Below are 15,340 nucleotides of genomic sequence, written 5' to 3'. Positions count from 1 at the left end.
TGTGTGTGTGTGTGTTCGAGCCCAATTCTGAGAGAACATGGTCAAACGTGACTTTTCATCAAAAACGAGACCCTGGAGATATGCCTGTTTATTTTCTATCTTTGTAACATGTTTGCTGTTCTAACAAGCATAGACGCCAGTGTCGAGGAATCAGGTTTCATTTGAATTTGTGTAAGACGTAAGTTGTGGAACTTGCTCTTCTCTTCACAAATGCTTTCATCCCTAGGTATGGGAACATGTTGACACTGAGTCTGACTCCAATCCCTGCCCTGCCAAGTCCTCTGTGATCCTAGTCAGTAGCTGGCCCTGGGCATCGAGCTGTGTGCAGTGCGGGATTCTGTGACTGTGGTTCCTGGTGCTTCTTGAGGACTGCTTTTGTAACTCGCATGGATGCTGTCTCAGTTAGGGTCTCCACTAATGTGATGAACACTGTCACCCAAAGCAATCTTAGCAAAGGGCCTGATTTGGCTTACCTCTCCCGTGTCACAGTCTATTAAGGGGAGCCAAGAAGGCTAGAACTGAAATAGAGGCCATGGAGAAGCACTGCTTACGGACTTGTTCCCCGTGGCTTGCTCAGCCTGCTTTCTTATACCAGCAAAAACCACCTGTCAGGGGGGTGGCACCCACCCAGAGTGAGCAGGGCCCTCCAACATCCAGAAATGCCCTACAGACTTGCTTGCAGGCTAATCTTATGAAGGCATTTTCTCAACTAAAATTCCCTCTTCCCTGATATCTAGATTCGTATCATATAATAATTTGGTATTATGTTTAATGTTTAACCTTTAGCTTTACTTTTACTATTAGTAACTTTTTATTTAATTTAGACAGGAATCTGTTGGTTTTGTTTCTTTGTTTGGTTCGTTGGTTGGTTGGTTGGTTGGTTTTAACTTATTTATTTTCTTTTATATTATTTTACTGGCCCAGGCTCTTTGTACCTTTCCCTCTCTGTATCTCCTCCACTTCTCAGAACTGAACTTTAGAATGGCTGATGGGGACTGGGATCTAGGGGCACTGAGGGGTCACTCTGAGGCCGGTGCTGGTACCTAACAACTAGGGATTTCTTCTGTTAAAACCCTGCTGTCTACATGAGGCTCCAGAAAGAAACCAGTCATAGAACATTATTATGGTAGCACTCCAACAGGAGAAAGGTGAACTGGGCTTGTATTGGGACATGTCCTTATTGCTGAGTATGGGGTGAGTGACCTCCACGTTTGATCCATTGCCAAACAGTCCAAGAGATGTGGTGATGATAGTGTATTTGTGAGGATTGGAGTAGGTGATGTCACGGCTTGAGACTGAAGGATGCGAGGAATTCTTGGATAGACAAAGCAGTAGAAAGAGTATTACTAAGAAAACCTTATATACTGGATTATCAAATAGCATGGCATATTTCAGTGGCTATATTTGTTTGTTGTCATAGCAGCTAATAATTAGGAAAGGCATGTGAGGTAAGAGAGAAATGCATCCAGATATCTGTCAAAACACTTTTTCTAGTGTTATGAGAACCCTATTCAGGATTTAAAAAATAACACACCCGCCAGACCTCTGTCGATGGAGGCATAAATTTAGGCTCTAAGACATTATGTAAATCAGTTTGGAGGGTCCTCAAAAACTAAAATTTGAACTACCGTATAATCCAGCTACTCAGGGCCATATTACCCAAAGAACCCTCCATCAGCATACCACAGAGACCTCTGCACATCCAAGTCTACTGCAGCACAACTCAGAGTAGCCAATGGACATCTAAGCTGATTTCCCATTCAGCCATAAAGAAGAATTACATTAGGTCATTTGCAGGAAGATGGATGATACGGCAGATCTTCCTGTTAAGCAAAATAAGTCTGATTCCAATAACTTTGCATATTCTTCTTGTGTGTGCAATCTAGAATATATGCATGCATGCAGCACATGGAGGTAGAGGGGGGCTTATGTGGGATTCAGAAATAGGTCGGCAAGGAGAGAATGTTGGGGAGTGATGAGTAAGGTCAAATTTGATAAAATTCTATGAAAACATCATTATTAAATCTATCACTGTGGTCAGTGAGCTAAATAAGCAAATACAAAATGAAGAACCCACAGCAGTTTGCCCCCCAGCTTCTCTGGTTTTCTGAGCAGGTGCAGGAAGTCTGCTAAACACTTGATGTAATCCCCAGCTTTCCGTCCACCCTCCATCTTTCATATACATTCTGCTGTTAAGTCTCAGACTAGGAGATTCCATTTCCCTTAGCCTGAGTGCCGTTGGGAGATTCCTGTGTAATGTGTTGAGCTAGCTCGGGCCGTGCTGTCCCCTGTTTCCTGAGAATTGCTTTCCCGCTTCCAATCCAAAGCTTCTCTGTCTGGACTCTCTTTTGGAATGGGCTACATGACCTCAGCACACAAGCGAGCACTCTGGTTAAGAGCCCCATCTCTCTTTCTGACTTGCCCAGTGATCTGTGAACCCCTGTGTGTCAGCCTTCCCTTTGTGATGACCAGTCCCTCACCAACTTCATCCCATGTGTACACCACTTGAAACTCTTCTCAAAAACTAATCTTGTAAACTTCAAACCTGCTGAGTCTGGTTCCCACACAGGATCTTAAGAGCCTTTTCCAAATGTAATCATCTAGGTTCTGGGACCTCCCCTGTCCCTGTGTTACTAGCCAGGAATGAGGAAAAGTTGGATATATAAATAACTGGTCCCCTTTCTCAAGGCATTCCCTATCCCTCAGGCTCTGTCACTGCGATGACTCTCTACTTCTATAAACGAAGTTGTCTCAGGGAAAGATCAGTGATGACTGCTGGTACATCACAGGTCACCTGCAGTCACAAACGGAGAGTAGGAATCCAAACTCTCTGCGGGCTTCCGGCATAATAGATAAAGCAAGTTGAGCATCCCTATGAAAACTGCTTTTCCATGCATTGTGCTATCATCCTCAAGCCTACACTCTTCTTGGCTTTCCCAGTCCAGATAGCATGGCCATCAGGTAGCTAGTTGACCAAATTCTTAATGTCTTTTCTTTCTTCCTCTCCCACGCTCTGCACACAACAGTAAATCACTATGTCTCATCCAGTCTGCCTCGTGATTACCACATGAATCCACCTTATTGGATCTGCCTTCCTAGAAACTCTGGGAATTCATCTGGAACTTCAATAGCCTCTCCACTCATTTTCAATGTGCCATTAACTTCCAACCCGTGCCCCCTAGCGTACCCCTCATTCTTGTGGCTTACTCTGCCAGACCATATTCTCCTGTCTTCTTCTCTCCCCCTCCCTGACTCATCTCAGGACTACTGGGACACCCCTTCCTCGGAGATCACCACGCAGCACTTCCTCCTCCTCCCAGCCTTACCTCCTTCATGAGATATTTAATACCTTGTTCTTTTCTCATGGAGAGATTCTTAAGCCTGAGGATCGAGTCTCGGCCTTTGTCTCTACATGCTTGCGCTCAGTGGGTAATTAGCACACAGTTCTTGGAAACTGTTTGAACAAAAGGATAATAAGTATAATATCTGAGGATAAAGAGAGGCAGGCATGGGTGCCGCTCCAAGAAATCTGTCTTTTATGACTTCTGTATTTCCAGTTCCTCTTGCAGTCCTTCTGAAGGGAACATCCAGTTTTGCTGAAATGAGTGCCAGAAATGGCATTGAGAATTTAATAAGGCAGATGGTTTTCACTTTGAGTCACTTGGGATTAGAACTGCGCTGGCTAGCCTCTCACTGAGTCATTAGTATAGCAGAAGTGTATTTATATTTCAGTGATTTTTTTTTTCCCATGGAAGCAATGATCGTCAGACCTTGATTTGATGTTGACCTCTGCCTCCCTTAGGTATGTGTCCTTCTTCGCCTGGGATTTTAAATTAAGAGGTTTGTAAGCCTCTTAATTGTAACAGGGAAACCCTCCAGTAAGCAATCTTTTTTTTTTTTCCTTTCCTCGGGCAGATGGTTATCTGCTTCAAAATTAAAATGGAAGTGAGGTAGACTGGTGTGATCAATAAACAGATTCGTATCAGAATTTGACAGATTGCCCCTCTGGGTTCTGTTTGGCACAATGAAGGGTTAAGCTAGTTTATTTAAAGGATGCCTGGGGGGCAGGGGTTGGGGAAGAGGTGAAATTGATGTTACTTAAGAGGCTGTGGAGCTGTTTACATTCGTGGGTGAAAAGGCTTGCTTATAATGCAAGGCTTACGTGTGTCTGCTGCGTGTCTGCTGCTTGTGTCTGCTGCTGGGCATTTGATGTTAGGGTCAAAAGGGAAGGGAAGAAGATGCACTGGCTGGGAAATCTGCATGGTTGCAATGGAGCCTCAGTCTCCTCTTCCTGCATCTGTCAGTGGAAGTACTGCAGGAAATCAGTCGGGTGAGGGATGGGGGAGGTGGAGTGGGGGGATGGTGGAGGGTGGCTCCTTGGGTAAAACACAGTGCTGTGCAAGTGTGAAGACCTGAGTTTGAATCCCCACAAGCCAGACTGTAAATGCCTCAGGGGCCAATGTCCCTCCCTTAGCCCTCTCTGCAGCCACCTCACCTCACCTCAGCAGCTCACTGCTGCACTCGGGGCATCACACGAAATGACCATGGTAAGATTCGTCGTCGAAACTTTATGTATGAATTTTGGAAGAGCAATTCTAAATTGCTTTGCACTTGTTTTTAATTTACCGTGATTATTTTCCCCCTCTGGTGTAATTTATCTATGAACAATCTAGAGTCCCGTGTCATTTAATAAATTTGACAAATTATTGCATCTTGCAGTATTTTTGGGAGCACGCTAGGGAAAAGTGAAATGATGACAGAGACTATTACTGGGAACTCATGTTTATAACCTAAATATTTCTTATTCCGAGTGGGAGTCATATCCGAGACAGCCTGGATAATTAATGGCCTAAATGAGTCATTTACATTTATTATCATTCTTTGTTAAGCAGCAAAGTTATTAATTTTTCAGTAGTGTGGAATCGATTTTCTCTTTTCCCACAAATCACTGTTATCATAAATATTAATAGGCCCTGAGACTTTAATGAAATCAGCTTCTACTGGAACATTTTGATGAGCAAAATGAGCCGCTCCACTGTATGGCAAGCTCTTGATTTACGGACTGGATGCCCGTGAGCTTGTCTGAGTGGGCTGCAATATGGCTTACTTCATGTTAATTTGGTGTTATGATTGATGTTTATACTCCAGCTGTACTGCCTGTCTTTTTGCATTTAATTTATATAGTTTGGAGGTGGGTGGGTTTTGTCTGGGATTTTTGTTGTTGTTTTCATTGTTGATTTCTTTGGGGGTTAGAGACTTTAGAGCATCCGTTCTTTCTATGTACCACAGGATAGTGTCAAATTGATGATCCTCCTGCCTCAGCCTCTAATGAAGATATTAGAGTCATACATCACCATACCTATTGTTTTTCCTTTCAAAGATAACCTGAAAAAAAGAACAGACAAATGAATTCTTTTTCCAGATAGATTCTTGCAAGCACTGTAATTCCATATGATACATAATTGACTCTACTATTTTAAATCCATTAGAGTTTAGCTATCTACAATATTAGTTACTCTCCCGCTGTAAATATACAAGAAGAGATCTAATTTGGAGTAGTTGGGGAGATAAATGAATAAAACTAACTCTCAGTAAGAGATAGTCTAAGGTGGGAGGAATCCCGTGAGTCTGTGGTAAACAGCAGCATCCTGTCTTCCACGCTCTGGTCTGAGCTAGGGGAAGCTGGAGATGTCTAGCCAACCCAGGCCCCTACTGAGAACAACCACAAAAGAAAAAAAAGTGTATTTGTAAGGACTCTAAATGTTCCCACCTCCAAAGTCTTTTTTTTTTCTTTTTTAAGAAGTCACTTGCAAGACTTGGAGACAGTCATATACAGACCATATACATCTTTCACCTCCTGTCCCCTCCATGGTAGGATCTTAAATGACTTCAGTACAGTATCACAGCCAGAAAATAGACCTGAATTTGATCTACTGCTAAGTTTCAGACACCTTAATTTCTCTAGTTCTGTGTGTGTGTGTGTGTGTGTGTGTGTGTGTGTGTGTGTGTGTGTGTGTGTGTTCTGGAGGTGGGCTCTGTGCAGTTATGTACATAAGCAGCTTCACACGGATTCATGGAGTCACTCCCACTAGGATGAAGGACAGTCCCTTCTCTGAGCCACCCTCTCTACCCTCACCCTCCTCCCTCCTTCACAGCCCTTCCCTAATCTCACACCACTGTGGATGTTTTTCTCATGTCTATAACTGGGCATTTCAAGAATATTGTGTACAGAGATGAGCATGCTGATACATTGGTCGTCCCCATGCTGGGGGCAGGGTTGGCCGGAGGGAAGAGGCAGAAGGAATTAGGAGTTCAAAGCCAGCCTGGACTATAGGAAACAAAAAGCTCCAACAGGATGAAGCTCTCTAGGGTGGTCTTCACTTATTGTAATGCCCTTGAGATCATACACATCAGATTCTGCATCAATAGTTGGTTCTTCTTTACTGCTGAATGGTATTTTGTGATATGATATACTAGTTTAATATTAACCTGCTAGAGAATATGGGGTAGGGAGGGGTAGGGTTGGTTTTTGAATGGTTCAAGTAAGTTAAAATGTGAAAATTTTTGTCCTGATTTTTTTTACCTGGTATAAGTTTGCGTTCCTCTAGGACAAATGATTGAGTGTATTACTGCATTCTATGAAAAGTCGTGTTTACATCTATAAAAAGCTGGTGCGCCCCTTCCCAGCCTTGCTGTCCATTCTCCCATCCCATAAACTGGTGTAAAGGTCTGCGTTATCCTCTTCTCCATCAGTGTGTCCTGGTGGCACTGCCTTGTTTGCTTTTGGTCATTCTATCAATGTGTTTAAGTCTCTTGTTGAAACATCATGTGAGTATGTACTCCACCAAAGCAAAGGCTGAGACCAGCAGAGCCACAATGTGAGGGTGTTAGAAAGAGACCTGAAAGGGGAAATGAGAAAACACGCAGCCCAAATAGCCGATAATAGGCCTGTGGGTGTTGATGCAATGAAGCGTGAGGTCCTTGGGATTTCAGATGTGTGCTTCTATTAACAAGCATTTCCATGAGACTAAATTCTTAGAGTGCTTGATCCAAAACCATTCAGTAGCCATCGGTATGTCTACATTGCACAGGAATTATTGATCTGATTTTAAAGTCTGCTACTAGACATTTCTGTGAGAATGGAGACTGAGTGGCTTGAGTTTCCCATCCATGGCGTGCTGAAAACTCATTCAGTGTCACCTTTGAGTGAAGCCCTGGATGTTACAGCAGCAAATGTTTTTGACCTAGTGGGTCTTACCTAGTCATTAAAGTAATACAAGCAGATTTTAGTAACAGCCCACCTTGTCCTAAAAGAGAACTAAAGTCAACCAATCATGTCACCTTCACACATCGTATCATACTAAAATTGTATTGCTCATTAGACTAGGATGTGCAAATGCCTAGTAAGCAGCAACTGTGTGGACTTCTCATTCTCCCTGGTCTTGATTTAGATGGTGGCTAATTCTCTGTCTACAGGTTACAATTGTTCATGAGGCTTGGGAAAGGACTGATACTTGTCCCAGCTTTTGCCAGTGCTGCAGGTTTAGTTGCAGTGTGTGTGGCTGACTGGCAAGAGTCTTCTGCTGATAGTAACAGAGGGGACAGAGGGTCAGTGTGGGATGGTGACAGGGAAACTGTAATACATATATTATTCTGTGTTGCTCATTCCCAACTTTCTACCAAGCAAAATATACCTCAGTCAGTGGAAGCCAGACACATGATTCTCAGTATTTTGCAAAACCAGCTTGTCCAAGTTTTGGAAGAAAAAAGATTCTATGTTAGATATAATCTATAGGTACCAGAGTAGTTTAACACTTTAAATATGCAATATCTACTATGAATTCATCAAATATATACAATTCCTGATTCACGATTAAAGACACTGTTCCTAGGCTCAGCTCATCTATACACTGCCGTAGTTAATGCTGCTTGTGAACTTGCTCTGATTGAACCCAGCAGCGCTCAGCCTTAGAGGTAGGTTTTTCTCTGTCCTTATAATGACAGTAGGAAATGAGTGGCACAGGCTGACTCTTGACAGATGGAGACTACACAACTTAAGCTGCCTGGGTCTGCTGAACTTAAAATGCTGGCTCCAGGCCTCATAGTTGCTCTGAGCCCAAACCCATGGTCCTCCATTATCTCACTGTAGATACAATAGGGGAAAGACACTAAAATTAAAACCTTATATTATAACCTAACTAGTTATCAAAGGATAGAAAGTCATGGTGCCTGGTCCTCAGGCTCTGGTGGTAAGGGATTAGGGTAGATTCTTGAGAAAACTGGGAAAGGCTTTGGCAAAGTAGAGAGTTTGGAGCAAGACCATTGGATTTTCACAGCCTGCTTCCAAGAGGGACAAGGGGGCCAGGGTTTGATGGTAAGTGATGAATCACAAGAAAATTAAATAGTGCAGATGTTTAGTTCTTAAAGCTTAATGAAAAACATAATAATAATAATAATAATAATAATAATAATAATAATAATAATACCATTGGCACATTGCCAGCTCTTGCAGCATGTGTGACCAGGATATTCCTTGAGCATTTAATCAAGACTACTCTCTGAGATATGACATGGTTAGAGGGGACAGCTGGGAGCTTTTCCTGTGACAGTGAGTCCTGTGTAAGCAGCTGTTGAAACTGAAGGGTTGCCATTATTCTAATTTTTATAACCCTTCCTTTCATTCAAATGGAAATTTAAAAAAAAAAAATTTCTACAGAAAAAGGAAACTGGGGGGTGGGAGAGGAGGAGCCTGCCTCAGACCTGAGAAATAACTTTCTCATCCTATTGAAGAACTGAACTGTGGTTGTCATCATCATCATCATATGCACAGCTACTTGTGACTTTAAGTAGCACATCACACAGAAATGAGACTGAGGGAGGAGGATTTCAAGTTCAGAGTCAACCTGGACTATGTAGACTATATTTTAGAACAAACATATTCACACACAGATAGATAGATAGATAGATAGATAGATAGATAGATAGATAGATAGATAGATAGATAGATAAGATATATACATATATGCATATATACATGTATATACATATGCATTGCTGATAGACATGCATGCACATAAAAATCTTGGGTGATAGATGATTGCCTCTAAAACATAGGAGATAATTCCATTACTTCAAGCTTTTTAAGTGAAAAGAAAAACAAGAAGTTGCCTTTGTACAGTGAGTCCTGCATAGCCTAGCGTTCTGAATCACTGGATGAAGCAGTACAGAAAGCGCTCGTTCTTTACCTAGGCTAAGGATTTACTATTTAATCCATTTTGATTTGCTACCTAAAATTATATGTCTGTATTTTCTCTTTATTACATTAGCAAAGAACACTCTGAGCTTTATTGAGGAAATTAAGTTAAATAAAAAAGACAGCATTCAGCTCTAACTGGACTTGCACGTACACATACTCTCTAGTGCTTTACTCAGAAGGGCTAACTTAGCAAGGACGAGTGGGCCACTGGACCCGTTTTTCTTCAAATCAGTTAATTCCAAGGATGACTTTTGCATAAAACCTCCAGGATACCATTTTGAATTTACTTGTTTTATTGGATTACTACGAATATTTTGTACCAGTTATTGACTCTTTATTTGTAACCACCTAGAAAATTTCTTAGGGGCCTCGATGAATCTTCCCATCAGCTCCACATTTTGCCGTTTGTTAGTTTGGTCTTTGGATAAAAAAAATGAGCAGTTGTTGAGCAGTGGCAAACTATGTAGTATGTAGCCAAATGTCAAAATGCATTCCATTTAAGAATCTCCAAGAAGTACATAAAACTTTATTTTTGAAAAATTATAGCATACATAAAAGTGTGCAGAATGCTACTATATATATATACATATATATATATATATATATATATATTCATACATACATGTATATGCATGTTGCCCGTGCACGCGAGTGTGTATGTATGAGTGTGTGTGTGCGTGTGTGTGCATGTGTTTTCAAATATTTGGGGGGGGGGTTGTTTGTTTAGGTTTTTGTTTTTTTGAGGCAGGGTTTCTTTGTGTAGCCCTAGCTGTCCTGGAACTCACTCTGTAGACCAGGCTGGCCTCAAACTCACAGAGATCTACCTCCCTGCCTCCAAAGTGCTGGGATTAAAGGCATGCTCCACCACCACCCACCACCATGTGTCAAAGCCAGTCTTGCTTGTATGTGCTCTCTCTCTGTCTCTCTGTCTCTCTCTTCCTTTTCCTCTTCCTCCTCCTTCTCCCTTCCTCCCTCCCTCTTCTTTCTTCTTCCTCTTTCTTTCTTCTTACACAATTTAAAGCACATTTCAGCCATCATCATATCCTTTTATTGATGCATATTTCAATATGATTCTCCTAATGTTAAAGAAGACCCCTTTTTAAATTAAAGAAAACAAAGCCATGAATTTGAGAGGGTGCAGGGGGCAAGGGGAGACATGGGGCAGGTTTGGGGAAGGAGAGGGAAAAGGGGACATGGTGAAATTATATTTTAATTTCAAAAAACTAAAACACCTAGACATCATATTATACATTTAAAATTATATTATATTTTAAATATTATATTAAAATAAGTCTAAACATCAAATAGGCAGAATCCAAATTTCTAATTATTTCTGAGATCCTATTTATTTATTTATTTATTTATTTATTTATTTTGGTTTTTCGAGACAGGGTTTCTCTGTAGCCATGACTGTCCTGGAACTCACACTGTAGACCAGGCTGGCCTTGAACTCAGAAATCCACCTGCCTCTGCCTCCCAAGTGCTGGGATTAAAGGCGTGTGCCACCCCTGCTCAGCGAAATCCTTTTTAATTTAATGTACTTCCCAATTCAACCTCCACATTAGGGCCAGTACCAAATGTTCTTGAGTGAAAAAGGATCTTTTCACTTAATGGAGCCTAGGATTCCTATGGAATCCTAAGGAGCAATGGGATAGGTTTCCCAGCCTGAAACCCAGTCTCATTTACAGCAAAACAGTCTCCCTTTAATCTGCCATTTAGTTGTGTGCACACTAAACAGTGAATGGCAGTGTTTTCAAATATCATCTTCATTTTTCCCTTGGAACGGAGTATACAAAATGCTCATAATGTACGTAGCTTTGAAAACACTGGGAACTTTTTATCTTCGTTTTCCTGAAAACACAGCACACAATCACAGTAAATGTTTTGAGTGCCAGGATTTTTGCACAGTAATCACGAGGCACAAGTGCTCGTACTTAAATAACAGAAGTGTCACGTTAGAGATGGATGGCTGCTGAAATGTTTTCCTTTATATGTGCATTATAGACATACCAACGTGACCAGTGTACATTCCTTCCACAGAAGGAAGCATGGAGTAGGACAAGCCTTTGGGAAGCCCAGTGTCTTCTTTTGATAGGAAACTTCAGATACATCCCTGGCTCAAGCTTTGGGAACAAAGGGACACATAACATGCTTAAGGTTTCAGAGGGAAAGCTTGTTCCCAACAGTTCATGATAGTTTTCATAGAATTACTGTACAAGTTAGGCTGCAAAAAGCCCCTCTGAGTGGAGAAACTAAAAAAGTCTGTAGAAGAAACAGCATGAACAGAAAAGCATCAGGGCTTCCTGTCTTCGAAGGAACCTTAGGAGTAACTCTGGCATTTAAGTAGCCTGGGAGGTGAATCTAGGCTGGTATCTAAGGAGACCGTGACCTTAAGAGCAAAGAGCTTTGTTGTGAAACTGGGGCCTTGCCACCAAAAAGTGGCAAGTCTGGAGGGATGTGATGTGACCTATCTTGGCACTGGGTCACTGAACCTACCCAAAAGGGAAGCTGGAATGGAATGATTAGAAAGAGGGATGTTTTGATAACACCAGCTGCAGGACTGGGCAGCTAATGAAAGGAAAGGCATCCCCACAGTCAAAATTTACATTACAGTGATTTCAAATGAGAGAGGGAAGTGAGGGGGAAAGAATTGCTTTGGGACAAATAAGAGTTTAGAGTTACAATCTGAATTGTTTAAAAGCTTTAAAATACCCAGAGGCCACTGGGAATAATTATCAGGCTACAGCTGAAGAATGAGAAGGAGCCAAAGATAACAATTTAGGAATCTCCTGTAGGAAGGTGGTAGCTAAACTTGACCTGAGTTGCACATCCACGGAATCCAGTGCTGTGCTCTGAGGACTGATTTAGCAAGATGGTTCTCATCCCGTGGACCATTGTTCTGCTGCTCCAACCTCTTTCAAGAATCCACTGTCGCTTACCGAGCCTGCTGACACACTTGCCTGTGCTTTTAGTATGTGTTCCAGTTATATTTCTGACTTTAAATGATTCTTGGGAGAGAAGGAAACATCACACTTTGTCAGTGAAAAGCCGTGCTGCATTCCAACCTCATCCCCATTTTCCGCGCCTCTGTGAATGACCTGCTTCCTTTCTCCAGTGATGGAGTAAAGTACTGCCCGTGCTAGATAAAAAGGTGCCTGTGTTTCTCTGGTAGCCTGTGTTTGGAACAGTAAATGTACAGAACCCACCAATCACAGTGACGTCAGACAGATGTCCTGGAGATAAATACGCGTGATGGAGGGGACTGGGGAGTAGACGTTGCTCACTATTAATGCTCATGTGTGTTACGCTACTGGCAGATAAATCAGTTCCTTTATTGAAATGACTGGTAGGGTGTGAATGATAACTGTTTGGTCCTTAATTAAAGCAACCCCCCCCCACAAAATGATTTTAAAAAGAAAACAACAACAACAAAACAAAACAAAACCCACAGGACAGGCCGGATTGCACTCCAATTTTTGTTGGACTTTTGATGAATTTTTGTTTTCAGAATTGGAACTCCGTAGATGTTTGTTTCTAGTGATATGCATATTTTTCTCAAACTAGTATGGGTTATGGGTCACAATGAATTAGCATAATGAGTCTTGAGTGCAGTTAACTGAGTGATTCCTTTATATGAGGTCTTTTCCCGACTTTTCCCGAGCGCTTACTTCATCTGTGTGGCCATACTCAATTTTCTCAAGCACATTCGTAACAGGCAGTTGTTGTTGTCACAATTTTATGGATAAGGAGACCCACCCAGGGTCACAGGACTTGTGTTCTTTAGCCCCAACTCCTCGGCCAACAAAATCTCTAAGAAGGAAGCTCTAGTTCTGATAAATATGAGCAGATGTCAATATTGTCAGCCCATGGCAAGGATGAAGAACTGACTGCCCTGAGCTAGTGATCAGCAGCATTACCCAGCTCTCCAACTTCCTCCTCCATAGTGACGTCACCCTGCTTCAGTTAGTAAAGGGAGGCTGGCTCTGCAAGACTATAAAGTCATACCCAGATCTCTGGAAATATAATGTCTTTGTCCCAGGCCTCTCAAATAATACAATTCTACTCTCAACTGTTGTCTGTCTGTACTCTAAAAATATAACTAACTTGGGCATCTCAAAGGGTGGAGGGTGAGTCTCTCTCATTCTAGCTCAGTGATAGCATGCTTGCATAATATTCCCAAGGTTCTGTTTCATCCCTGGTGCTATTCAGAGAAAAAAATCGAAGGGTGAAGTCTCTGGAATAACTGATACTTGTTTACAGTCTGTTATGTGCTTACCATTAATGGCAAAGATGACTGAGACCCAGGACCCGGCATATGTTAAAGACTATGCCTGTCCTACGTCATGAAGCCTTTCTTACCAAACCTCCATGAAGTTGCATCCACAAGTATTCTCCCTCCCATCTAGCCCTCTCCTTTCAAATAACATGACTCTCTGCTCTAAAAACACTCAGGCTGGGGGGCTAGAGAGATGGCTCAGCAGTTAAGAGGACTGGCTGGTCTTCCAAAGGACTAGGGTTCAATTCCCAGCACACACATGGCAGCTCACAACCGCCCTGTAATTCCAGTTCTAGGGGATCTGACACCCTCACACAGACCTATATGGAGGCAGAACACCACTGTACATAAAAGAAGATTTAAAAATTAAAAAAGAAAAACGCTTAGAAAATGAGAAACGTGCAGAATTCTGGGATTTTAATCTCACTTTGGTTAGGGACCAGGATCGGGTCTTTGTGTTTTCACTTCCTGAACAGCTTTGTGTGAAAATGACAGGTATTACAACAGGCTGTGGTCTGGAGAGCTCACTCACACTAGGAGAAAAGGAGAATGGTCATATGGGAAGAGAACCCATTTTCAGGCATGCCTCCTGACCGGGCACTTCCTGTCTAGGGCTGGTCCTGGTGTCTCCCTGCTCTCTAAAGCCAGCCTGAGGAATGCTCGCTCACTTGGACCTTCTGTTCTCTCATTTTCCCTTCACAGCACCAGTTCTCTTGTCTGCCTACACTGAACCATTCTTAATTCCTTCAGCTCCCCACTGTCTACAGAGTGGATAATTAAGCATTAAGCCCAGTTATGCGTGAAGATCATATATATATTAAAAAGACCTGCTATGGGGAAATGATTGGCAACTCTGAGAGACGGGCTTTGAAAAAGTCCATCAGTAAACTCGGCGAGGTTCAGATGTGGAGAATAAAATCCAGGCAAAAGCAGAGTTTGCGCTGGGGCGTGGGCACTTGTGAGACAGGTTTGTGGGTTCTCTGTTCTTGTGCTGACTAGGAGTGTGAGTGCCCGAGTCTGCCATCTGGATCTGTCACTGCTGGGCCGTCTATGGCTGAGCCGATTCTTCCACCTTCCATCTCCACGTTTTTTCATCTGCTTAACAGAGACCACAGCAATACCCCCAACTCATGGGGCCGTTGTGAGGGTTGAAGCCAAGGGAGGACCATGGCACCTGACATGTGAAAACATTCACTAAAGCTGTTAGTGAACCACATGTGGGGTGCTTTCTTTAAATTTGCGTAGAAATTTCATTTTCCACCACCATAGCAGTCCCTGCCGTAGTAGCCCTCCAGTAACTAGGAGTGTTTTGGTTTTGCCATTTTGCCTGTCTGCCTCTCAGTGGACAAGGTATGGCATTTGTGCTCTCCCAGAGCTCATGGACTCACGGGGCTGGTTCTTTAGGTTGACTGACCTCCTGGGGTCTTTTCCTTACTCAGGTTCTGGAAAGCTTCAAGATCATGGACTACAGCCTTTTGCTGGGTATCCACATCTTGGACCATTCCCTCAAAGACAAAGAAGAGGAGCCCCTCCAAAACGTGCCTGATGCAAAGCGGCCGGGGGTGCAGAAGGTCCTCTACTCCACAGCCATGGAATCCATCCAGGGTCCAGGCAAGTCTGCAGATGGGATCATCGCAGAGAATCCAGACACGTAAGTGCTGCCACACACCTATCCTGATTTCAGGTACCCTGGTCACTCAGTAGTTGATACACTCACCTTACAGTACTCTGGGATAGATTTCTGGATGTGGGTAAATGAGTTAAACCAGCTTCATCTTTTTTCTTTTTTTTTTTTCTCTTCTTTTTCT

General features: G+C 42.5%; 1 protein-coding gene across 3 annotated transcripts in view; it reads left to right on the top strand.

Annotated features, from left to right (window-relative positions):
• Positions 1-15,340, top strand: part of Pip5k1b (phosphatidylinositol-4-phosphate 5-kinase type 1 beta) — a 267,662-nt gene that overhangs the window by 182,928 nt on the left and 69,394 nt on the right. For all 3 annotated transcript variants that reach the window (XM_031389975.1, XM_031389976.1, XM_031389977.1), the window contains exon 8: positions 14,972-15,183. In XM_031389975.1, coding sequence (XP_031245835.1) covers positions 14,972-15,183 — 212 coding nt within the window. The remainder of the gene's footprint in view (positions 1-14,971; positions 15,184-15,340) is intronic.

Source organism: Mastomys coucha, unplaced genomic scaffold (genome assembly GCF_008632895.1).
Source record: "Mastomys coucha isolate ucsf_1 unplaced genomic scaffold, UCSF_Mcou_1 pScaffold21, whole genome shotgun sequence".
Classification (NCBI taxonomy): domain Eukaryota; kingdom Metazoa; phylum Chordata; class Mammalia; order Rodentia; family Muridae; genus Mastomys; species Mastomys coucha.
The sequence above is the reverse complement of the archived record's forward strand: the minus strand, read 5'-3'. Positions and strand labels throughout refer to the sequence as shown.